General features: G+C 43.0%; 3 protein-coding genes and 1 long non-coding RNA gene across 8 annotated transcripts in view; 3 read left to right on the top strand and 1 right to left on the bottom strand.

Moving 5' to 3' along the window:
- Window positions 1–5,930, bottom strand: part of RUBCN (rubicon autophagy regulator) — a gene marked incomplete at its 5' end in the record, with an annotated part of 31,516 nt that extends 25,586 nt beyond the window's left edge. For both annotated transcript variants that reach the window (XM_080622367.1, XM_080622368.1), the window contains one exon: window positions 5,761–5,930. In XM_080622367.1, coding sequence (XP_080478493.1) covers window positions 5,761–5,930 — 170 coding nt within the window. The remainder of the gene's footprint in view (window positions 1–5,760) is intronic.
- Window positions 1,182–5,839, top strand: LOC308223433. Its single transcript, XR_013957305.1, has 3 exons — window positions 1,182–1,320; window positions 5,227–5,295; window positions 5,462–5,839. It is a non-coding gene; the product is annotated as an uncharacterized lncRNA (long non-coding RNA).
- On the top strand, window positions 5,869–20,593 carry FYTTD1 (forty-two-three domain containing 1). Of its 3 annotated transcripts, none has more exons than XM_080622370.1 (9): window positions 5,869–6,090; window positions 9,201–9,332; window positions 12,314–12,459; window positions 13,242–13,354; window positions 14,202–14,298; window positions 15,348–15,409; window positions 16,287–16,361; window positions 17,159–17,285; window positions 18,362–20,593. In XM_080622370.1, the coding sequence occupies exons 1-9, from the start codon at window positions 5,988–5,990 to the stop codon at window positions 18,365–18,367; spliced, it is 861 nt and encodes a 286-aa protein (XP_080478496.1). In that variant the 5' UTR covers window positions 5,869–5,987; the 3' UTR covers window positions 18,368–20,593. The 3 variants fall into 3 exon arrangements, with proteins under 3 accessions (XP_080478496.1, XP_080478495.1, XP_080478497.1); XM_080622369.1 differs by having other exon boundaries at window positions 5,871–6,090; window positions 18,358–20,593; XM_080622371.1 differs by lacking the exon at window positions 5,869–6,090 and adding an exon at window positions 6,335–6,793 and having other exon boundaries at window positions 18,358–20,593.
- An 812-nt stretch (window positions 20,594–21,405) lies between these two features.
- LRCH3 (leucine rich repeats and calponin homology domain containing 3) overlaps window positions 21,406–25,110 on the top strand; it is a 73,187-nt gene continuing 69,482 nt past the window's right edge. For both annotated transcript variants that reach the window (XM_080622751.1, XM_080622752.1), the window contains exon 1: window positions 21,406–21,796. In XM_080622751.1, the coding sequence (XP_080478877.1) occupies window positions 21,439–21,796 (358 nt within the window). In that variant the 5' untranslated portion in view covers window positions 21,406–21,438. The remainder of the gene's footprint in view (window positions 21,797–25,110) is intronic.

Raw genomic sequence — 25,110 nt, forward strand, 5'->3', positions numbered from 1 at the left:
CAGAGACTTGGCAGTTGCCGCCTTGGCCATGTCTGATGGAGAGTGGCTGTCTCCACCATATTGGAGACAGAGCACAAGGTACTGAGGGTGTACATCTGTGGCTGTCACTGCCAACAGAATCATAGAATCACAGAATGGTTTGAGTTGGAAGGGACCTTAAAGCTCATCCAGTTCCAATCCTCCTGCCACAGGCAGGGACACCTTCCACTAGACCAGGTTGCTCAAAGCCCTGTCCAACCTGGCCTTGAACACTGCCAGGGATGGGGCAGCCACAGCTCCTCTGGGCAACCTGTGCCAGTGTCTCAGCACCCTCACTGTGAAGAATTTTTCCCTAATGTCTAATTGAAGTCTACCCTCTTTCAGTTTAAAGCCATTCCCCTTGTCCTATCTCTACATGCTCTTCTAAAAAGCCCCTCTCCAGATTTCTTGTCAGCCCCCTTAGGCACTGGAAGCCTCTGTAAGGTCTCCGCAGAGCATCCTCTTCTCCAGGCTGAACAACCCAGCTTTCTCAGCCTGTCTCCATAGGAGAGGTGCTCCAACCCTCTCATCATCTCAGTGGCCTCCTCTGGGACTCACTCCAACAGCTCCACACCCTCCTTATGTTGGGGGCTCCAGAGCTGGACACCGTACTCTAGCTGGGGTCTCACGAGAGCACAGCAGACGGGCAGGATCACCTCCCTCGACCCGCTGACCATCCTTCATCCATCAGCAAGACACCCGCCCGGTGCCGAGGGCAGAGCAGTGCGCTGGTCCCGGGGCGCGATGTGAAGCACAGGGCAGCTGGGCCGGGCTGTCAGCGCAACGCGTGGCTCTGACACAGGAGGGGCCGAGCGGGGGCAGCGGCACGCCCTGCAGCCGGCCCACCCTACCCCCGCCCCGTGGGTTGCCGCAGGCCCCGTCCCCGTCCCGCTCGCGCCCCGCGCCGTGTCACGCACGCACACACACGTGCCGCCCTCCCGCCGCGGACACACCTGCTCTCCGCGCGCCCCTCGCGGGGACCGACCTCCATCCCGGGCGCGCGGCACCGCCGCCCGCCGCCGCGCCGCCGTCACGTGGGGGCCTGAGCCAGCCCCACCGGTGGCGAACTACATCCCCCGGCATGCACCGCGGCCGCCCGCCAACCTCCGCGCGGCTGGAAAACCATGGCTCCCGGCATGCACGGCGCGCGGCTGCGCTGAGGAGGCGGAAGAATGCCGTGGCGGGAGGGTTACTTCAGTTTACCGCCCGGAGCTCTGAGGTGCCCTCGGTATCCTCCGCGAAAGCGCTGTCGCCGGTTTCAGAGACAGTATGCCCCCATGAGCCAGCGCCCTGTGTGACTAGGTAAGGAGGGAGCAGTGGACACTACGGGTTCCTGTCAGGCACGGCCGCTGGCGCTGAGCGGGGCGGGCCCCCGGCGTCCTCCACCCCTAAAGATACAGGTTCATGCGCCCACGGTGAATCTACGGCTGCTCTAGGTCCCTATAGCGATTCACTGTGTCAACGTGCAAATGTTGAGTTGCCAGTCGGGTTATTGACATCCCTCCGAGTAAAGCATTTGCACTGGGGTGTAGCTGCACCCCAGCGTAAACCCACAGTAACTGCTGAGGTAACTGCTTGACAAACCCTGCATCAGAGGTGATGAGGAAATTGTGATGCCGAGAAAAACAAGCAAGATGTCCCTGAGAGACAGCTCATGCACTGAACATGCCAGTGGAGACAGAGGTTTCTGTTCTATCACACACAATAAAGAGTATTTGAAAAATATTGCAGAATTATATGTACTTTCCTCAAGGAAGATTGACATGAAACTTGGAAAAGGAAAAAATGATGCTGCCGTCACTAGTCTGAGAACAGTCAGTGACAAATTATAGGAGACAAAACCCAAATATGTCTCCAGGTATGTTTGATGACTCGGAAACCAAAGGCAGTCATTAGTACAGTGGGAACATCCTATAACTGTTACTTCTAACAAATACATGCTGCTTACTGGTGCTGCATACGTGAAAACACCCCACTTCACCTGAAATTTTCTCTGTGTTTTACCAGTACAGCACTTCAGCAGCATTTGGGAAGAATAGGGCTCTATACTGCTATTCTAAAAGCAGTAACAACAACAAAAAAAAATACAGTGGGTGCTTAATTAAGAGCCTAGGACTCCCCAACCATAGTAACTGTGTACAAGTGTGGAACAACAACTTCCAGCTGGTTCTTCGTTGTGCAGAAGTTTTCATGCACTGATTAGACGAGTGGAAAGCACTGGCTGTATGTGCCATGTCTGGTGTCGGGGCATCGGGCTATGCATTAACTCTCACAGTAAAAATAGTGGAGGAAATCAAGTCATCAAGACTATTGTGATCATTGTTAGATGATCACACCTGGTGAAGTGAAGCATGTAGATAAAGCTGCTGACAGATCTCATTTAGCTTCTAAATCAGAAATTACAAGATTCTTCTGGCTCCACAAGTTAGAAATAGCACGGATGTTGCTTAACAGCAATTTTCAAATTCTCTTTCTTCAGGAAAATCTCTTCTTTTCCCCTGCTTCATTATTGTTTTGCAAGTTACTTATAGACACTTCTTGCTTAACTATTGTCAATACCTTTGACAATTTAGAGAACATATAAGAAATAATTCTGTCAAGAATAAGCCCGGTCACAAAGAGCCTGTAGTCACACAGGGATGTGTAAGCTTCCGGGACTGTGATGAGGTTCAACTGAGGAGTCACCCTCCAGTGTAAAATTTGAGGAGTGCCTATAGAGGTCAACAGCTGTAAATGTATGAAAGCATGTATATATCCTTTTGCTCAACAGCAGCAAAATTTGGAATCTCGCAGACATGACTGCTGTTCAGAGAAGATTTGGGTGACATAAAGTCAGTTATCAACTCAATGTAATTTCTTTACTCATTAAAAGAACCTCACAGGGAAGGCAGAATTGGAAGTTATTGGTAGTTGCCAGACAATTTCATGTTAGGAATGAGAAGCTGTTTTTCAGAGGGGTAATGCCCATGCCCCTAGGGCAGCACAGACTGGGATCAATGCAGGTGTTCCACAGCTGAGGACATACAGATTGGACTAGACAGTCCCCTCTGGCTTTAAATCTACGTGTGCATTTAGTACCTGATTCTTTGGGCATGGTTTCTGCTTGGTAATTTTATCGCCTCCTCCTAGGAATTTAAGCCAGGATGTACAGCAGGTAACATCTGGTCTGCAATTCCCCCATGATGTGTCATAACAACAGGGGTTACTGGGCAGCCAAGTCATGAAGTCTCATTTTTCTGAGGAGACAATAACTGTCAGTGCCACATGGAATCTTTGTTGCTTGGCTGGATGTTGAAACAGTCCTGAGAGCCAGACAGAAAATCATGAGCTGATGTTTGTACAGTTGCCATTATGATCCCCACAGTATTTCAGCCATTTTCAATACAGAAGAAAACACTCTTCAGGATCAGAACTTCTGTCTTTTTTTCTGTTGTGCTGAGAAGCTGTCGTGGTTTAAGCCAGTCAGCAAGTCAGCCACGCAGTTTCTACTCCCCCCCCCCCCCCTTTCTCCTAAGACGGAGAAAAAGTGTCTGCTGCTGCTGAACCCAGGACAGAAGCAGACAGCTGGTGTCCTGTCTGGGTAATAAATGGGACTCATGGATATGGTACAATCTGGATTTTGTCTGATTTCCACCTGTCATGAGGGCAGGCAGCATCTGCCACCTTTGCAGTTAGCATATTTGTTTTGGGTAAACAGAGTATTTGCTTATCAGTGTGACACAGTCACCAGATGGAGCTGTACCCTAGAGCATCACAGGAATTTGATTTGATCTTTTTAAAATAATACCTCTTGTGACAGCTCTATTATTAGTATTTATTGGTAATCTGGTGATAGCATCTTTGCTTTAGAAATGAGGCCTGACTTTAAGAACCTCAAGTCCCACTTGTCATCAGTCACTTGTCATCAAATCCCACTCGTCATCTGGAAGAAAATGCATAAATTACCAAATCTGTGGCTCCAGGACTCCATGTCTGAACTTATGCTGCACATGGAGAACACAAAGAAGAAAACAGGGTGCCTCCAGCACTGTGGTCACGAGCTGCTCTTGCTCAAAAGGGAAAACCTCTCACTAGCTGAAGCTCAGTCTCAAGAGCTGAAGATGCCCTGTGACAGTAACTGAGCCATTCACTTCTACATAGTAGAAAGCAGCAAGAGGAGCATCCAGAGTTGTTATTGGCATTGTTTAAAAGAGAAGAGATGCATAAAGAGCATAAGCAGAGAGAGCAAAGCTTTGTCAACAGTGTTGCACAGCACAGAGCAGTGGCCAGAAAGCCTCAGCTCTCCTCTCATTCTCACTTTTCCTGATGGTACTCCAAGAAGGATGTCCAGTTCTGCAGTCAGGAGCAAAGCCCTGCATTTAGTATTATTAGGTATTTATACTAGGTATTAGGTATTAGTATTATTTAGGTATTTAGGCACAGGTGCCTCCCAGCATGGGACAGAACTGTGCCAGAGACTGCACACACAGGGAGCTGCTTGTGGGTACTCTCATTTGCCACAGAGTATTTGTTCTATCAAATGAGCATGTGGAGTACATGGGCAGTTAATAAAATGCAGCAGTGTTCCTACTGCACGGAGTCATGCTTATGGAAATATTTATTCCTGCCCAAGGGTATTTGCAATATAGTTCCTGGAGTTACAGCACTGGAGGCAGTCAGTCAAGCCCTAAAACAAGCTGTCCTTCGGTCATGTTGCAAAACCAGCTGAAGGACAAAGGCAATCAGCTTTTGGACGGCAGCCTCAGCACAGCTCCAGGATGAAAACTCGGGGAGATGCAGGCAGAGATGCCAGGTGACTACTGCAAGTGGGGGAAATCAGTACAGATCCTCCTCTCAGCATTTACTGTCTGTCTTCCAAAGGCAGTCTCTGAAATCATGTGGTTTGCACACCTGCTCTTTCCTTTACTTCCTCTGGAACCCACTGCCCAATTTCAACCAGCTATGAGCGAGATGTAGAGATTGCAAAGCTAATTGCCATCCCTTAAATTTAGCAAAGAGAGTGTTGCAGGAGGAAAGAGCTACTGTGTAAAAGAGGTAGAACTCAGCCCTGTTGCAGCTTATTAAGCAGCTCCCAACTGACCACTAGGTATGTGTATACTGTGGACCCAGCAACACGTTCAGTGCCAAAGAATGCAGATATATAGGGGAGGAGGGAAAGGTTTCACTAGATTCCTTGCTAAAAAATACCAAATTGTTATTTTTTCTGAGTTTCTGAATCGTGATTCTGACCAAATGTGGGAGAAGATAACCCTGAAAAGAACCCGAAGAAAACAAAAGGTCAGTAGCCATGCTGTTCTGGGTTTAAGTAGTAATTTTACGCCTTACATGATATTTTGAAATGGGAACATGTTTTGAACCCTGCCGTTTAAAAACATAATTCTACTAGAAACTGGCCTATGTTGGTTTTGCTGTTTACTGCAAAGGGTATTTCTCTTAATTGCAGTGATATGGGAGCTTTCCCTCCCCTAGGCCAGCCCGCGACTTTATGCTTTGTGGTACATCTGCCCTGGGTCCCGGTCGCACCAAACCCACCCCGACACCAGCCTTGCGGCGTCCCCGGCCCGCGCTGTGGCAAGGGGGCCACCCGCTGCCCCTGAGGAAGCCCTCTCGCAAGCGGCCTCCGGACCATCCGACCTGCGGCCAGTGTCACCTCGGCAGTCGCAGAGTGGGCTGCCGACGGCAGCAGCTCCACAGGCTAGGCGGGGATCTGAGCCCCGCCCGAATCCCCTTCTTCCGCTGTACCTGCTCCTTCCGACCGGCAGGGGGCGGCACGCCAATTCCCAGCAAGAGGGGAGGCAGCTGCTGTCCCCGGCGCAGGCGTCTGCTCTCAGGGCGGAGGGGAGATTACTGCGCACGCGTGAGCTACTAGAGCCCGGGTGAGAAGGGCGCATGCGTGGCCACACCCTGCGCATGCGTGGAGCGCGCTGCCGAGGCGGTTTGGGGAGGCAGCGGTGGTCCTGCGGGCAGCCATGAGTGGGTTCGGGGCAGTAGCGCCGCTTCTCGGGTCCTCGGCTGCGGCGGGTGGCCGAAAGGGCAGCAGCGACAGCCTGGAGAAGATCGACATGTCGCTCGGTAAGGAGAGCGCTGCTGTGGGGAGAAGGTGGAGGGGCGCGGGCTGAACCGACCGCCCCGGCCCGTTTGGACGGCACAAACCGACGGGCTCTGTCGGGCACCGGCGGGGGTGGGACCAAAGGGAGGCGGCTGGAGCCAAGTCGGGCCGGGGCGCAGGACCCTACCACACCTACAGCACGGCGGGGGACCGGCTGTGAGGCTGCTGCGGGAACGGGAGGCGAGACCAGGTTGTGTCCCTGGGAGCAGCAGGGTTCCGGGCTGAGCGTTGCTATGAAGGCACTGGGTTCGGCGGGGTGGGTTCTCTTTGTTCCGTCTGGGTGTCCGAAGCAGGCCTAATACCCGGGGTGCTGCGTGCGTATGGCACTAGCCAGGCCTGCGGTGCTTGGGCAATTTGCTGGGTGGCCCTTGGGGAGCGTTCCAGGACCTCATCTAGCGTTCGTAATTGCAGGGGTGGGGTGGTTTGGTTACCTCTCAGCTGGCTGTGCCTCTTTTTTCTCCTCAGGTGTAGAAGTCGGTAATGGCAGCTCTCCTTTGCAGTACTTTACCAGTCAGATCAAGTGTGATGTCGTCTTTACCACGTAGTTTCCTGTGACAATCTGCTCCTTTCTCCCCTGTCCTCCCATTGGTTGTGTGTACTAGGAAGTGGCACAGCCTCCTTAAGAGATCTGCAGAGCTGTGTCTGTGAGAAACTGACATCCTCACTGTATGTATTTGAGAGAGGTATCTCAGAGCAGTTCTAGTCTGGTCTTGTGCACTGAGTTCCCTTAACAGCTGGAGACACATTTGGTGTGTCCCTGGAGTACTTGTTCCAGTTTAGTTTTATTAAAAAGGAAAAGAAAACTGATTTTATACACTACAAGACTTCTCCGTGATGCTACTGGAGTGTGTTGGGTGGTGGATACTCTCAGGAGACTCACTTCAAACAGAAGACATGGTGTGAACTAGAATGTTAATGGTAGACTTAGCCTTTGTGAACCAGCTTAAAATAAGTTTTGTATAATTTTTCCTTATGTGGAGAACCCAGTGCAATTCTTTGCTTTGGCAGTAGAGATGACTTGTGAAGTGATATTTTGAGTTTGTCTGACTGGAGTAGCATTACAGTGTTCATATAAATCTAGTTTTACTTATAGCACACTGAGTCTTTATTTTCAAAGTTACCAAGATTAATAGAGTTACTGATTCTGAGTGGCTGGTTGTGTTTTCATACATTCTAATGTTTCTTGGCCAAGTTAACCTTTTGCTTAGCTACGGCTGTGTGTCCTGGACACTGATTAATAGCAGATCACAACGGACTGTTGTGGTGTTATGGTGATGTTTTGTTGTGAGTGGGTATGACCCTTCACTTGTTTAGATGCAAGAGTAGCTTGCATGAGAACTGTGACATCTATCACAACTTTTCGCAGGTCAAAGCTGCGTGGGCTGGTGTAAGGAAAGATGAGAGGCTGTCCCGCCTCTCTGTCTGTGATACGGAATAGGAAAATGCCACATTAATCTGTGAAATCTTAAGATCTAGATGTAACATTGATATTCTCATGTAGCAGTAAAGATTAAAACTGGTTTTGTTGGGAATGTGTTATGTGCAACTCATCTGAAGCTAACCTTCTGGTTTGATACATTTCTCAGATATCCTTTGTTTTCCCAAATAAGAGAGTAGCTGAAATTTAAGTTCTAAAGTTTTAAAAAAACTTGTAATCCTGTGTGCAGCAATAGCTAACTTGCAAAAAAGGCATTTAAGATGGAGCAGAGAAGCTGAAGCAAGGATCCATGCTCTCTGAACATGGAGGTTTTGTATCTCAGGTACATACTCTGCTCTAACAGTTTTGGAAGTTTTAGTTTTTGTTTAACATCACTTTGTTAATGGTGCTGTGTTCAACTAATGCTCCTGGTTGAGTACTGCTTTTGGCAGTAACAGTTTCTGCCATTTTGAAGTGGCTTTGGTTTCCTTTGTCATATGAAGAGGGTAGTTTGGTAATCCTTGCTGCAGGGATGGTCCCTTTGGTAAAAAAGATTTTGTAGCAATCAAACCCTGAGTGACCTGTATTGGTTTTTCCTGTCCTACTAGGACTTTTCTGAACACTCAGTCATTTTTGCAGCAAAGTAAGCTAATTTCCTCTTAGCTTTACTTCAGCAGGATATAAACCAGTGGATAACTATGTTGTGATCTATTTTACCCTGTCCAAGTCCATTTAAACTCTGTTAAGCACAGTAACCCTGTTCCCATCTCTCCCTGGCTCAAAAAAGGATGTCCACATGTTTGTGGTAGCTGTCTGTTGAAACAATATGTTCATCAGTTGTGCTGCTCCCATGATCTAGATGCAATAAATGTAATTGATGTTTTCCTTTATGGTATTTCTGTAAACAAGCTAACAATCAAATAGAAGCATGCTACATCTGTTGCTTTACTCTTATCTCCTGAGCCAGCTACCAGATCAGCAAAGAAAATCCAGTTGGTGTGGCATGATTTGCAGTTGACAGACCTGCTATTCACTTTTCATCTGTGTATTATCTTACAGTTATTCTGAAACAGATTAATAATTTGCTCAACATTGTTTCCCTGGACAGTAGGTTGATGATTGCTTTGCATTGCAGATACCTGGGGAGAGAGAAATCTTGCTTGCTTTTTTCCGCTTCATCTTAACCTAGGTGAACATAGGAAGATAACTGATAGACTGAGTTCTCTCTTATGTCGTTTTTCTTAACTAACTTTGTATGGAAGAACTAAGGCTTGAACTGACAGTTTGTATGGACTCTTCAAAGTCTGGGAGTGAGATGGAATTATCTTTTCTTTAATGGTATGCAAAAACTAATGGAGTCATTCAGTTTAAAATTTAATGATGGGCTGAATGCCATCATCTTTCAAACCTATTGGATTTTCTGGAGGTATGCAACTGCTTCTCTTTTGCTAGGGCATTACATTATAAAGCAAGTCTTATAATAAGACTAACAGGGACTGGGTGTTTTCTAGTGATAATGTTTCTGGAACCATAACTTATATGTGCTGGCTTTGAAGGATTAACTGGTCTGTTTCCCGTGGCTCCAGGCTGCGAGGATTTTTTCTTCAGAACTGGAACATGTCTGCAATATGTCAAATTTTTATTTTCTTCTTACAGATGATATAATTAAACTGAACAAGAAAGAAGAGAGAAAGCAATATTCTCCCAAAATGAAAAGAGGACTTCAGCAGAATCAAACTCGACAGTTCAGGACACCAGGCTCTAAGTGGGGAATCCAACAGCAGAAAGGTGTGTATGCCAAACATAATCTAGATGCACAATGCGGTTTTTGAGGTGAAATGCAACCTAATGAAATGTAGGGATTGCCATGGTCAATTCAGGTGTCTTTCAAGTACTGTTATATGCAATTTTGATTATAATTCACTTCTTTGTGATCCATTTATGTTTGGGTTTGGTTCAGTGTGGGAAAGTCATTGACATGTTTGGCCAACAGAGAACTTAGGTGCTTGAGAGACTGTGTTTGACTCGAGGAAGGATTGGCTTTCTTTTTTATTATTTATTTATTTATTTATTTTAATTTTGGAAATCGTGTTGATACTTTGTCCCTTTTCAGAAATGAATAGAAAGAGTGCTTATGCCAGTGTCTTCATATTAAGAAATATGGTGGACTTGCCAGAGCTCAAAGCTTTGTGCAACAGAGCCAGCATATTTATATTTGCTAAGAAGAATTCTCCTAGCAGGTCTCCCTAAAACTGCACTACACAAACTGTCTAAATTGGCTTTGTCAAGAGTTTGGGATGGAGGGGAAGAACCATGTCAGCCTTCTTAAGCCAATGTTTTTATAATGGAATATAGAAATACAAATAGGCAGGGAGTGAGAAGAGGAAAAATGCACAATAATAGCTTTACTGTAGATTACCTGAGTAACAGATAAACAGAAGTCATATTCTATAATGATTCCCAGGTTTTAGTCCGAACATGCCCAGAACTTGCTTGAAGTATAGACTGGTTTTGCTTATATTTAATATTTTAAAGTACCTGTATAGCTCTGGGTTATCAAAATATGGAAGAGTACTGTCTAATCAGAAAGCTGACCACCTCAATACGAGCTAATTAAGTGTTAATAGATGTGATTTCTTGTTCAGTAACATTCATTTAAAACAAATACACATCTGTCTAGTGTATTCAGTGATCCCCATTTTATCGTTGGCTTGCTTAATGTTTGTTGAAACAACAGCTTGTAGCTAGCATCTTAGACACAAATATCTTTGGGGATCAGTGCAGTGTTGTGTTGCTCAGGGCTCAGAGGAAGTTTGGTTTTTATACAGGTCAACATGGCAGTGTTACTTGTGCGTCTTTAGTAAATTGGTGACTGTAGCAAAATATTTTGCATCTGTCAGCCTGAGTGTAAAATTATTTCTGTAGGTGAAGCATGTAAATGAATTTAAGTTGCAGATTATCAAATGTGGAGGCTTCTATTTATGGCTGCAGTTGTTAAAAGCAATTGTTTATGATCTGAAGGTCACAAAAGAAGCAAGTACTAGAATTTGGAATTTTAGGAGGAACTTGAGCTGCAGATATGAAACTAAATACAACTGTCTTGCCAGTTACTTTTCTCTCTTGGAACCTTCTCTCCTAGCCTGCCCTTGCCTGCCCTTTTTCTAGGAAAAAAATGACTTTTTTTTTTTTTTCTTTTCTTTTTCTTTTTCCCTTAAATTGCCAGTTTCATGACATGCTGAAACACCGTGAACTTCTTTAACTTCTCCCCCCTGTACAGCTCCATACATTTTCATTTGAAAGCAAACCTCTTTTATGTTGTTTCTTGAGCAGAAAGTATAATTAAATAGTTCTTTTAAGCAGTGTAGTTATTAGTAGCTTATGACCAATAGATTTGTTGCTGCTCCATTGCCACTGAAGCTATTCTGATAAGTAGCAAATCCTCTGTTGTTTGTGGACGGCTACGGAAACCACAAATGATCAGCAGCATTCAATTTCTTGTGGTTTTAGAAGCGTTTGCCAAACTCCCTGGAAAGAAGCGAGGAACTTGAGCTGGGAGTCTTTTCAGCTTTTTGTGGAAGAAACAGAGAGGGGAACATTGTTCATTTAGATAAAAGTTGTCGTTGGTGATACAGAGAATGCAAGTGCACAAAACCCTGTGCAGCCTGAGCTAACATTGAGGTTGTCATTCATTTGAGCAGAGTTTGGTCCAGAGAGTTTATAAGGTCCTTTTTAGCCAAAGTAACCCTGTTTCTCAGTTTTTCTATTTGAAAAGAAAAACATTTGCTAACCATCCACAAAATGCAGGTACATAGCAGCCTCACCATGGCAGACTTATCAAAGCTGGTTTCTGATCAATGGCTTACCTCATGTGACAGCTCATGTCTCATGGAGAAGCACAGATTTATTATCGATGCTATGAAGTCAGATATGTCAAACCTAGATGTGTCTATTGCTGTTAAGCTGACACCTTAGTCTTACTTTATTTTGAGGTCTGAGGTTCTAGAGGGGATGATACTTGGGGATAAAACTAAAGCATGGTCTATATTCATAATGTGAAGTTAAATGGCTCCAGACAGTTAACCAAAGCCTTGTAACTGAAGATTTGAGGTGTTTATACTACAGACCTCAAACTTACAAGCCTTTTATATTCAAAGGCTGGTTTAATTCTCAGTTTCATCTGGACTGCTGTGCAGACTTCTAATTGAAAACACTTTAAATGTGATGTAATTCATACACTGCTTGATATGGTTTTGTGGGCCAATTGCTATGTTCTTTTTTTCTCAAGTAATGTCTTGGGAACCACTGATCTAAATAAATAAGCTTTGAAGTTGCTTTTTTTTTTTCCCTTTTAAATTAAACTGGTAATTTAAAGTTCGCTAAATGGGTAGGCAGCTAGTGTTTTGTTTTGGTTTGCTTTTGTGTTATTCAGCGCTTAATGAAATTCCATTTTGCAGTATTTTGGTATTTTCTATGTCAGAATGACTAAGTCGTCCCTGTAAGCATGTCAAGTAACAGATTTTCAGCAGAAATTAATGAAATGAACTAAAGCAACACTAGGATCTGTATGAGAAGCTGATTATTGTTGTGCTAGAGCTTGGGCCAAACCTGCTAGAATAACTGAGTGACCAAATTGTCTTCAAGTGTAGTGATAGCTTCTGCTCTAAGGGCTTCAAGTGTGCAGCCAAATAACTTGCATTGCCGGTGTAGCATCGTAAAGCAATAAGCTTTTTCTTTCAATAAGGATTGTTGAACTCTCCATTTTTTTGCAGGTTATGGTATAAATCGTTTGGGACGGAGAAAGAAGATAGCAGGGAAGAAGCGTTCTTATGGAGTTGTAACTGGCTTGGCAGCCAAGAAAGCAATGGGTTCACGCAAAGGAATTAGTCCTCTGAACAGACAGCCACTTAGTGAGAAGGTAATTAATGCAATTCTAGTGGTTCATTTAAGAACATTAAAACACGAAGCACAGTGGCTTCAAAAGAGTGCTACTGAATAGAAAATGGAGACAATCTGGTGCAGACTTTTATTAAATTGGGGATGTGTTAGCTGAGTTCTTGCTTGTTTTAAAGGGAGTGGTTAATGACTAGGTTTGAAAATTTTAACTCTTAACTAGGTTGGAAGTCATTAAAATTGAAGTACAGATGTATATTCTGTGCAAGTATGGAGGTAGTTACTGCATTTTTGTGAGAAAAGCTCACTTAATAGGATTTCTTGCCTTTGCATTGCAGTGATTCAGCCAAAATGCAGGTGTTAAGCATGTGCCTGTTACAAAAATGGAAGCTTTTGCAAAATACGTCACTCCATCAGTGGGCTGCCTCTTCTGCACTCCTCCAGTGCATTGGTTCCTGCTCCATCTCATTCAGTATTGTAGAACAGGGACTGCTTTTGCATTTGTGAAGAAAAATAATTTTAAGGATGTGTGAAGTGTGTACTTTGTCAGTTTGGGGAAATACAGGAATCAAAAAGTAACTGAGCTTTGGGGTTTTTGTGTTGATTCCTCCAGCCCCCCTCACCCCCCCAGTAATGAGTGGAATATAGAATTCATGAAAGTGTAGAAGGTGTTTTCAAATTGCACTAGCCTGCAAAAGGTAGGAAAGGCTAAATGTATTCTATATGCAGTTTGTAAATGGAAATTGAAGGAGAAGTGTTTGTGTGTATACAGTACGTACATGCTATATATATTTGTTGGTTTTTAAGAATGCACAGCGGTATTATCCAGTTTTGAAAAAGAAAACAAACCTGCAGAGACAATCTGAAATGCAGAGAAAACAAGCTCCAGCCCTGAGGAGGCATGCCCTGCTAAACAGAAGGTAAAATAGCAAGTCTGCTTTCTGAATTCTCCTTGACAACTTCCCGCAGGGAGTCTTGCTTGATAGGACTGAGTCGAAGAGAAGATGGTAGGAACTAGCAGTAATAATACGGTCAAGACTGCTGTGTATATGAAGTTCTACAAATCTAGAAGCCAAGCATGGAACAAACATCATCCCAATACAAAGCCAGATATTTTATTACCACGTAGAGCACTCAAGAATACGTGTGTTTGTGAACACCTAGCATGCTGCCTTCATTGAAGTCATAGGCAGCCTATACTGTAATGGCCAGTATGGATTTTAGTAGCTTTGAAGTGATAGCTGTGGTTTAGTGAACTTTCTAAAGAAAATACCTTTGGAAGCTGGTGCCATCTTCAGTTTCATAGAAGCTATTGCGTGTTTTGCTTGTGCTGGAATTAACATGTCTGTTATAAACTGCATTTTAACTGGTGTCCATGATGAAAATTTTCACGGAGTGACTTTATTGCAGAAACTGTAAACAAACTTTCTTTATACAAATCAGGTTGCTCCTTGTTTTCATCTAATCAGCAATCTTTGAAGTGCTGGAGGATACCTAGTGAAGTACAAAACTGAACTAATAACCATACTGTCCTGTGACATACTACTAGGCTGCTGTGTAGCAGAGGTATTTTTTTTCCCCTGTATGAGTACTGTGTTTTGTTCCTGGTAGAGGCAAAGCTTGCTGCAACTGAAATGTTGCACCTCAAAGAGGCAGCATTGCAGGTGTCCTTAAGGATGTATTGGATGCTTTCCTGTCATGCACTGTAGTTGCTCCAAGATGTTATCTGTGGAGCCTTTAATAACTGTATTTTAATAAATATTACAGGAATAATGCGTTGTCAGCTTTTGCCAGAATTGGAAACAAACTAAATCAACAGAAAGAGACTCGTCAAGCAACTTTCCTGTTTAGAAGGGGCCTGAAGGTAATAAAAATTACTGAAAATGACAATAACAGAAAAGTGCCACAGGTTCTAAGCTAACCTATAACAGTGATATTAATGAACTAACTTTGAATGTTAGATCTGAGTAGAAACTTCAGGTGGATTGGGAAATAGCTATGGGTTCTTCTAGGGAAGTGTACTTGTTGCCTTTAGTTACTGTAATCTACTGAGTATTGCTTCCTGTTCCAGTGTAGCTGGATTGTTCAGAGGGGCATGGAACTCATTAGTGTTTGAGGATGGTTGCAGAGTATTAATTCTTCCTTTTAAAAGGTCAATGTTAGCACTTTGCAGCTTTCAAAAGTTGCTTTCAGGTGAATAGAGGAGAAGCATATTTTAGAATCTGATTATGGTTGGGGGAAGGTTAGTTATATGAGGTTATTTATTTTAATTATTTAAGTTGTTAGTTACTTAAGGATTTTTTTTTTTTTTTTTTTTTTTTTTTTAGTTATTTTGAATAAGATAAAGAGAACAGAGAGTGTGCAGTGAATAAGTGGTGTTTTCAGTTTGCCCTCATTCTATATCTGCCATTGTTGTGACTGTAAGTGGCTGCTGTATTCCAGCCACACAGGTTGTAGAATTACGGACAGGGTCAGGAGGAAGAAAAATAAAACCAAAGTCCTTTAAAACAGCTGTGAGTGTGTATCAGATATTATGTATGGTAACATCAGATTAGGAGCTAACCAGGTTTTTCTCGCTGGCCTGGTAGGGTTTTGGTGTATCTTGATAAAGCATCTGTTTGCTGACATAGTCTTCTGAAGTGTTTCCATCTCTTTATTGGTTAAGTTACTGTCATTGACAGTTTTGTATAAAATCATTGTGTTCTTAAGTTCTTTCCAATGTCTTGCAAGGGTAATAGGATAGTTATTTTTTAGGATAGATAGGATAGATCTTTAAAGTGCCTGTGAAAGTGCAGCTGGTCTTGTGCAGACTGTACAAACAGCTTTAAACTGGTTTTGAACTTCTCTATTTCCAGCTGCTACAATAGGAATTCAAACAGTATTCAAATCCAGTGTCTGTTGATGTGTTTTCAGGTACAAGCCCAAGTGCAGTCAACAGATGATCTTGATAATCAAACAGTAAAGAGAACTCGTCAGTAAGTATGCAATTTGTAAAACTTCAGCTTAGTTTACTGATATGATTCTCATTTTAGCTCTGGCTTCCGGGTTATGATAATTGAATGGTTTGTCTTTTGCCCTGTATGCATATCAACTAAGTGACAGTGATCCTTCCCCTATTCTCAGTTATTTCCTAAATTATATTCTAATTTAACTAGGAGGAGTTTGGTTTTGCTTAAGACATTTGCAGGAATAAGGGGGAAAGAGGTAGCTTCAGAGGATCAGACTAATCTCTGCCACTCGTGAATAATGCATAGGCTGGAAGAAAAAAATCAAATCTTAGTGTTCTCCTGAGCTCTTAATGTAATTTCCATTTTATTGAATACACGTATAAGCCTATGAAACAGTTTGGAAATAAACAAAGCAGGTCACAGGTGGACACTCAGCTCTCCCCGCACATATTCTTCCCATATTGTTCCATGCTTGCTAGGCTCTTCACAACTTTATTGGTAACACAACAGTCTGAGTAAGCAGTGTATGCCACAGACCTGAATCTGTCACCTTTTTGATTTGCTGTGAGCACCATTTTAGTCCCATCTGTGGCAAGGAAATGGAATGTTTAAAAAATAAAAAATAAAAAAAAAAAAGAACATTTCAGTCATTGCTGCAGTTCTAGTACACCTTGCCAGTGTGTGATGTAGCACTCACCTGAATAGGTTTAGATAGTGTAAAAGATGAAAGAATCAATAGCCAAACTTCTTGTAGATTGTTTGACTGCACGTGGTCTTTGCCCTGCACTATATTTGGAAAGCTTGTACGTTCTTTGCTAGCCCAGTGTTTTGGATGCACATTTAAAGATATTCGGAGTTAAATTCCTGTATATTTTTGTGAGTGACTTCTGTGTTTTCCATCTAGATGGCGAACTTCTACCACAACTGGAGGGATTCTGACTGTGTCTATTGACAACCCAGGAGCCATCATAACCCCAATGTGAGTTTTCAAAAAAGTTCTGAAATGTTCTTAGCTTAACTAAAATTGCTGGTCTGAGCCATTCAGCAAGTTCCTTGCAGGTAGTATTTCAGATGACCTCAAGGTCACAGCTTCTTGAGAAGACTTTAAGTCTGGTTCCCCTCCGAGTGTTTCTGAGCAATGTTTGAATAATACCACAGCGGGATTTCACAAGATGTGTCCCAGTTAGGAGCTTCATGTTGTGTATAGAGTCAAAGAGTGGTGAGCTGGTAAATTTTCACCTAGTCTGTCTCTTCTCAATCAGATTGTATTGCAGCTGTTCTGTGTGAAAAGGAATGAGCATCTAGTTGATGGGTGATGATAGTTCCTTCATGATTCATAAAAATAATTCTGGCGTTGTGCTTAAGGAAGGCATTACTGTCTTTGTCTTTAGGAAGTTGATGGTACTGTTGTTTCATGAGGTGTTTTATTTTAATCTTAAGTAGCCTTTTTCATTAGTAGCATTTTATCTGTAAGGAAGACTATAAGTTTTAATTTTTTGTATTTATGGGAATCATTAACTCCAAATTATGTGTTTGTCAGAAGGAGTGAGAGGTAAAAGATTACTTCCTGTCATGACACTTGCTATCTGATTACAGTAACAAATGGTACCTTTTTATAGTTCTGCATGACTTTTACCTTCTTGAATTTGTGCTCTTCAGCTATTCAGCCACTCTGATTGAATGGCTTGATGAAAAATTTATACCTCCATCAGCATTAAGGTTTTACTACATAAAACATATATTCACTGTGTGCTTTGTACCATTCTTCTTTCACAGTTCCCCAAAATTGCAATTAACTCGTACTCCTGTGCCACCATTTCTGGTGAAGAGGGGCCAATCTGAAGAGAAGAAGATTCCCAAAGGGGTTCCATTGCAGTTTGATATTAATAGTGTTGGAAAACAGGTAAATGCATTTTTGTTGCTTAACTGTGGAAATAGTTTCAAGACTTTCCACCTAGACTCACTAGTGACAGGAAGAGGGAACTAATGACTTCTTGTTTCCACTTCCAGTTCTTTCACTAACTTGCTATATAACTTCATACAAGTAACTAAACTCACTGTTCCTGTTTGTCTAGTTCATGTCTTGCATGCTCACATGCTTTAAATGGGATTTAAAATGTTGCATATTTCTAAAGGCCTTCTTGTGTTCCTGCAGTGCTTGAATCAGCAACTGTGCGTAATTCAGGGATGAGTTGTTCTCAGTTGTGTAACTTGCATAGAACCCCAACAGCTGAATTTATAAGGCAATTTTTGCTACGCATCTGGGGGGAAAATAATCAAATGTAATGATGTAAATGCTTACAGATGAAAAGTTTTTCAAAAGTTTCATGAAGACAGATGATTTTGTGCAGAAATCTTCGTTCTGTCATTGAAAGAATTCTTACAGGGTGACAGATGCTGCTTTTGTAATTGGCTCCTTCTTGACGGCTGTAGAAAAATACATGGGCTCAGGGCATCAGACTGGATTTTTTCCTTCCATAAATAAGCAGTATGGTAAAAAAAGTCTACTACTATACTGTAACATTAACTGAACTTTTGGACTAGACTCCAGTCTACTGCATCAGCTGGATGGACTGGAAAGCAACCCTGCATTAATGTAGTTAAAATGCTGCATTTGTTGAAGTTGCATGGAAACTATGTGGGAAAATTAGTTAAGTGAAAGTTCCCTCTTTCAGTCTGTCTGTCCTCAATTGCAGTATTTTGAGTAGACGTTGTCTTGACATTGTGTACCATGTGGTTTTAATGAATTCTGAGAAATGAGAAATGGCAGCTCTTGATGTATAGTCCAATCTTATTTTTAAATGGTGTGGGAAATGATGAAATCAAATTAAACCATTTTTTTCATCCAAGTGAGGCTATTAAGAAATCATGTGATGATACAGAATGAGGGGAAAAAAAGTATTGTTGCCTCTCTTACTTTGATTAAATTAACCTGAGGTTTTTTAAGACTATAGTTAAATTACTTTATTTCTCAGACAGGGATGACGTTGAACGAACGTTTTGGGATCCTGAAGGAACAAAGAACAGCACTGTCTCAGAACAAAGGGAGCCGTTTTGTAACAGTGGGCTAACCTGACAGATGGACTTGAGCACTGATCTCACCTACCTAAGAAACTGAGATAAAAGTGGGCAGAAGAATGCAGCACACATCACTGAAATTCTCTGGACTTCATGCTGAGATGGTGGCAAGAGCTTTCTCTCTTTATTACTTTGAATGGTAAAAGACATGCTGTCCTGAGAGGGGGAAAGTGGGGAATCCGATCTGCTGGAGTGGCACCATCACCTGGCTGGAAAAGATTCTGTTGCCCAGCTGATAACAAACACTGATTTTGGTTCTTGTAACCAAAATACACAAATCTTAAAAGCTTTTTGTTTTGTTTTGTTTTTTGTTTATTTGTTTTGGGTTGTGGGGTTTGTTTTTTTGTTGTTATTGTTGCTGGTTTTGTTTGGGTTTTTTTGTTTGTTTTTTTATTTAGGTGTGCTCAGCATCTATTCTTTGACTCCTCTGTCACAAGAAAGATTTTATGTTTCATTGCGAACCCCATTTTAGGGTTTTTTAGGGACTGCCTATAAACTTTCTTGTGGGCTGCACTTTGGCACAGAGCCTCAGTCCATGAATATTTTGGTAGTGATGTAGTGGCATTTTTTATGGGAGCATTGGTTGGATTTCTTTGTGGTTTTGAAGTTCAGGTTTTTTTCTTTCTTGAAAACTACATGTTTTGCATCCTCACTTTCACAAATAAAGCTGTTAGTTGAGATATCCAAAATATGAAATTGGGATGGAGACTATTCTACTCTTATCCTTAAAAGTGGTCCAGATTGCAGTGGAGGAATACTCCACAGGCAGTGTGAGAGTAATTTATATTACAAATAGCTCAAGCTCATTATCCTCCTCTGTAAATGGAGTATGTCTGTCTCCTATTTTTTCTTAAACTTTTGCTGTTTCTTTTTGTAAGCTTTTTCACAAACTTAATGCAATAACTTTGCAATTTTGAATAATTCCATAGGAATAAATGCAACTGTGCACCAGAAAGCCACTGATATGGTAGAATTCCTTATCCTCCCCAGACACAGGATTCTCATTTTGCCTTCCTTGCCCCAGAGGGTTTTCTCTGGCTCTCGGAAATAGCCAGAGGCAAGCAGCCTAATGGCACTTGTTTGTGTATACCAAAGAGAGGAAAGATCCGAAGCTGATCAGAAGTGGTCAGACATCTTAAAATTGTCTGGAACTGGGGAATGTTGCTGGAAGAAAGCCTTCGCTTTGCCAGCCCATGCAAGGTGTTAAGCCAGGAGCATGTAGTCATTGCTTTAAGTTTAGCTTTGTGCATCATGATCTGCAGGATGGTAACAACTGGGGCATCCTCAGTCTGAATTTGTATGATCCATAAAACTGAGGCACCTGTTCAGAATTGCTTCCAGATCAGGAACTTAACAGTGTTCTATAGCAATGAGATTTAGGTACAGTCAGGCAAAAGAACAACTGGCTTGCTGCATCCAGAAATGTTTAGTGTTTGAAGTGGGTTTAATTCCTTTTATTGTTCTTCAGGAACTTACATTTGCCTTTTTAGAGTTGGTTTCCTTGCATTTTTGTCTCAAATTCCAAGTTAACTGGCATTTACCAGGACTTCAATATTGAAGAACGTTTGACATTAGAAGGGCTTTTGTATAGCAATTTTAAAGTCAAGAGTGCATCCTGATACTATATAGTACTTAAACCCTTATTTTTAATGTTGAAAAATATACCTTAGCAGAAGCAAACTAATCATAATGACATTAAAGGTTGGTTGGTTTTTTTTTCTCTTAATTACTAGTAGGAAATTGGGTTTTTTGGAAAAAATGTCCCACTGTTAGAATTGGAGTAGATAAAGTGTTGTCAGTCACCCTGTTTCAGTGTATACATTCTTCAATGTGCCAGGATGCAACGAAAATAACATTCTTTTGCATCAACATAGATGCAAAACACTGATGCAATGCATCAAAAAGTGCTAGTTTGTATTTAATGAGAAGATGTGTTACACTATACCTTTTGGTACTTTTCAGAGAAGTTACTACATTGGATCTATTCTGAAGCTGTTAATCTTTTTCTTTTTTTTTTTCTTTTTTTTTTTTTTTTTAATAAAAAGTTACAGGTTTCATATTGTCTTGTTCCTGTTATAACTACCTGAGCAGTGTATTGGTTATGTGAATTTTGTGATATCTTTCAGGAAGTTCTTAATAATTAGATTCTTATTAAATGTTCTGAAGAACATACCAGAAAGGAGGCTCATTTGAAGAGGGCTCACATTCATTGCCCAGCTTAATATCCTGCAAATGAAACACTTCTTGGAGTGGCACTGTACAAACTCACTTTCATTTAAATGTGTATTTATGTATTTTTTCAGTAACACCATCTACTGTAGTGGTTTGGTGTGATTTTTAGAACCAGATCCCTTAATCGGTCAGACCAAGCACTGGTTTCATGTTGCTGTGATGCACCTTGCTAGTGAGAAGTGACTGTCACCTGAACCTCGGGTTACACGATTGGTGTCAACACCCTGAGAAAACAACCACCACTGTGGTTCTGAGTGCAGGCTTGTGTTAGCACTGGAAGTGCTGCTGCTTATTGAAGGTGCAGGAAGAAAATGCTGCCTGTAAATATGTTTGACAAGGTGTTGAGAAGGAAGAGTGTCCACAGCCTTTGCTCTTCATTACCAGCTCAAGCCTGCACACTTGCCAGCTTCCCGCAGCAGTTCCAGCATGCGAGCGTATCAGTGCTTGCCCAGACCAAGACTGACGTTTATTTGGAAGTTGCAAAGAGTGAAGCCTTTTAGGGATTGATGACATCAAGTTGAACACGATCCAGTTGGTACTCTTCTTCCCACCTAGTTCAGTCCGTGCCCTCTCCGCTTGGTTTGCCGCTGGAACGGGCCTGCACAGGAAGGGGTCCGGACACTGCAGCCGTGGCCGAGGGGCGGTGCGCGCCCTCGCACATTATCCCGAATCGGACCCAAAAAAGCGGATGTGCCGCGTTATTTTCAAGAGCTGTCGTTTCTGTGCGCGCCAGCGGTTGGCTGCGCATGCGCATACCCCGAGCCCTCCCAGCCGGTCCCCGGCCTTCCCCGCGCCTGCGCAGCGGCGCGCAAAGCTGGAGCAGTAGCAGCAGCAGCGGCGGCGGCGGCGGTGGCGGAGGGGGGGAAATGGCGGCCACGGTGCTGGCGGCGCCGGAGGGTGGTTCCGCCGTGATGCAGGCGGGGAACGCGGCGGCTTGTACTCCGCCACCAGGTCCCTCGGGTCCCGGTTCGTGGAACCGTTCTTTGGACCGAGCCTTAGAAGAAGCGGCGGCCAGCGGTACCCTCAGTCTGAGCGGCAGGAAACTCCGTGACTACCCGCGGGCCAGCGCCGCCAACCACGACCTCAGCGACACCACCCAGGCTGGTGAGGGACGCGGCGCTGCAGGGAGCGAGACGGCGGGGACGAGGAGTCGGGGAAACGCCTTGCCCTGCCTCCGCAAGCACCTCAGGGCTGGGGGCAGCCGGTGTAGGGGGTCTAGCGGCTCCCCGTGAGAGAGGGCTCGGGAGGGCTGCTTGTCCCGCCGCGTTCCAAGAAGGGTGCTGGGGTGGGAGAGAGACAGCCAGTCCCCCGCCAGAAATGTAGCTGAGTTGGTCAGTTCGCTGTCTCTCCAGTAAATTAAAGCTGGGTGCATGAGGAGGAGGAATGTCGTCAGTGGATGTTTGGAGGTGTTCCCCCCCGCGCCGCGAGTTTCTCTTGGAAAGTGCGTGTGTGTGTGCGGAGGGGGATTCCCCCAGCGGAGCGATGCTTGGCATGTTTCTTAATTTGGGCCGTTTCTCCTTCACCCCTTAGCTTCCTCCCTTCGCCCTCCGCCCTTCCTCTCCTCGGCTGGGGCAGGATGGAGGAGCTGTTGCAGGGTACTCCTCCTTCCTCTGCCCGCCGTCGGTCTGGCCGATGAGATGTCTTGATTTGTTGGGGCTTTTTTCCTTTGTCGTCTCCACTTTAGAGGTGTTCCCCTTGTTGGAGGCTGTTTTTAAAAGAGTTATGAGGCTTTTCTCAGTACTGCTGATCACTGATGTGGTTTTAGCCACACATGTTCTTGTTCTGATGTATCTACATGTGAATGTGTGTGCATATGTACACACATCTATGCACCCTACCCATCTCGTCTTGTGCTGTTGACAGGGGAAACCAACTTTCCAAGAAGGGCTGTCACGTGTGTGTATGCTAAAAACAACTGTTTCTTGTGCTCTTATGCTTCTGTTATCGTAATTTCTGACAGCCATAAGCAAGATATGAAAGATGCTGTGGACAGAATCACGTCCCTTTTTTTTTTTCTCCTGCCTTATATGGATAAAAATATTACGGATTTTTAAGAAATAATTAACAAGGTACAGTAAGCAATAGGGCTGTTTTTTTCTCTCTGCTCCTCAGTGTAGTCATAGGAATAGACTAAAAACTAATATACTTTCCCTGAAAGCACCTTGATCATAAACAAAAAACATGTGTGTGAAGTGTGTTTGCGTATTACTGTATTGAATAGAGAGATGAGACTTGGGAGTCGGCGAGAGTTTGTGCAGGATGTAGGAGTTTTCATAATGCATTCTATAAAGCAAATTTAGTTTATGTTTATTTTGATAGTCTGGTTGTATATGTGAAGTGTACAACTGAAGTGAAGTAAAAGGAGTTTTAAAGAGTGTCAGCATGCCATTTGTAGCTTTGATTACTTCCTGTGCTGTCATTTAGATTTTTTAGTGGTTTATGTGGAGTTGTAGCTTAGGAGCTTGGAAATAAACTCCAGACATCACTTTTTGAAAGTTACTATGTCTGTTAGTAAGTGTATTGATACACTGTCAGCTAAGTACTTCAAAATAGAGCCTTCTTTAAAATTGTCTGACTTTATAGTCTATCCTGTCACACCCTACTTATGCAAAAATATGTCACTAATAAAAATAAACAAAAAATCCCAGGAAACCAAACCTTGAGATAACTGTGGTTTGTTTGAGGTGAACACATCCATAAATAGAAAACACTTCTTGTTGGGGGTGTAATTTTTTTTTGTTGTTGTTCAAAGGGTGTTCTACAAATGCAGTTGCACAACGGATGTGTAGTGGGCTAATCTGTAAGCAAATGCAGCATACAGATTTGTGAGGGATTTGGGCCTTTTGTTTGTGATCCTATTCATTTACTGTACTCTTAAACAATTTGTGGGAATTCTTGTTTCCACCGATGTTCCCATCTATTGTGATGAGTATTTGCATTGTAGTTGTTCAAGAAGCATTAAATGCTAATAAGCGGCCGTGCATACCATACACTTTTGTGCATTTATCATCACAATGAACCTTAGAAAAAAAAGCTAGAACTGTTCTGAAGTTGTAGGGAGCAAATCTTATTGAGATGTGTGTGGGAGGGAGGGAGAGACACATTCTGTTTAAATTCTCTTGTTTTGAAGGCCGCTGTGAATAACTTCGTCTTGTGCCCTTTTTTAGTGTGGTCTATGACTTTTGTTTTGAGTAAGGCTGGGCAGTGGGGAAGAGTCCATGCAAGTGTTTCTGACCCCCACTTTTCAGTTGAGTGCTCAGCTACGATTTAATCTACTTCTTACCCCACATCAGTTCCATTCTTGTAAAACCTCCAACTCTTTTCTATGGGAGCAGCCACGAATAGTATGGTATAATGTATATGTGTGCTAGGTGTTACAAACACTGGAACATTTTAACTAACCCCCTAGATTGTATACTCCAAGTGCCTTCCTGCATGCTGCGCTGCAAATACTCAGGTGGGGTATGTGTGTGTGGAGTTTCATAAAAATCAGTGGAATTACTCTCAAACTGTAAAAAGACAAAACAATGTATATGCAAACCTTATTTCTTTTTACGTGACACCTCTCTAGTGTTGATCATGTTATGCTGGTATAGCTCATTCCCATTCTTGTAGTAATAAAAGTAATTGCATGTCACTAACTGCATCGATGCTAAAGAGGTGGGGATGAATCACATCTCTCATTAATGTAACTACACTGGTAGAAAACCAGAGTCTAGCATAGCCTTAAGCGATAACAGAATCACTGGCCTCGCCTGGAAGCTGTTAATGCAGATGAACCAGCACAGTGGGTCAGCAGGAACAGGATGTTAGAGGTTAGATGCTTGATCAAGTTTAGTTGGGTGCTCTGTGACGATTCTGAAGTTGATGATGGGTGAGGGGAAAATCCCCTTAAATAGATGTCACCTGTAAGGTACATCTTCAAAACATTAAATCAATGGGAAGATCATATTTCTTTGGATCCTTTATGGCTTCAGAGTTGGCAGTGATACTAACCCTGGTGCTCAAGCTGTAATACCTTCAAAGTAGCATTCTTAATGACGCGCTAAACAATCATCAGAGCCCAGTTTGTGGCGGGTGTAAATTAACTCTGGAAAAATACTTGACAAACAGATCACAGAATCAGTTGGAAGGGACCCATAAGGATCCTTGAGTCCAACTTGCTGCCTCCAGAGCTGCCTAAAACCAAATCACATGACCAGATCAGGTTTGCTGCATTTTTATTTTGGAAATAAATATGTTTTTTCCGCTGATGCCTAACAGAAATACTAAGTTCCTCATAGTCACTAAACTGTTCACTGGAAAGTGAATTGTCTAATAGTGTCAGAGCCTCAGCTGCTTCTGGGCACTGCCATCTTCCACGTGGGGAATACCCACAAGCAGCTTTTAAAATCGAGATCAGTGCTCAAGGTTGCTCT

This window comes from Psittacula echo (genome assembly GCF_963264785.1).
Source record: "Psittacula echo genome assembly, chromosome: 7".
NCBI lineage: Eukaryota > Metazoa > Chordata > Aves > Psittaciformes > Psittacidae > Psittacula > Psittacula echo.

What these genes read in the sequence shown, in the direction of transcription:
- FYTTD1 (XM_080622369.1), top strand. Translation starts at nt 5,988, where the DNA reads ATGAGTGGGTTCGGGGCAGTAGCGCCGCTTCTCGGGTCCTCGGCTGCG. An exon ending in GACAGCCACTTAGTGAGAAG is followed by an intron (nt 12,460 to 13,241) that starts GTAATTAATGCA and finishes TTGGTTTTTAAG; the next exon opens with AATGCACAGCGGTATTATCC. An exon ending in TTAATAGTGTTGGAAAACAG is followed by an intron (nt 17,286 to 18,357) that starts GTAAATGCATTT and finishes TTTATTTCTCAG; the next exon opens with ACAGGGATGACGTTGAACGA.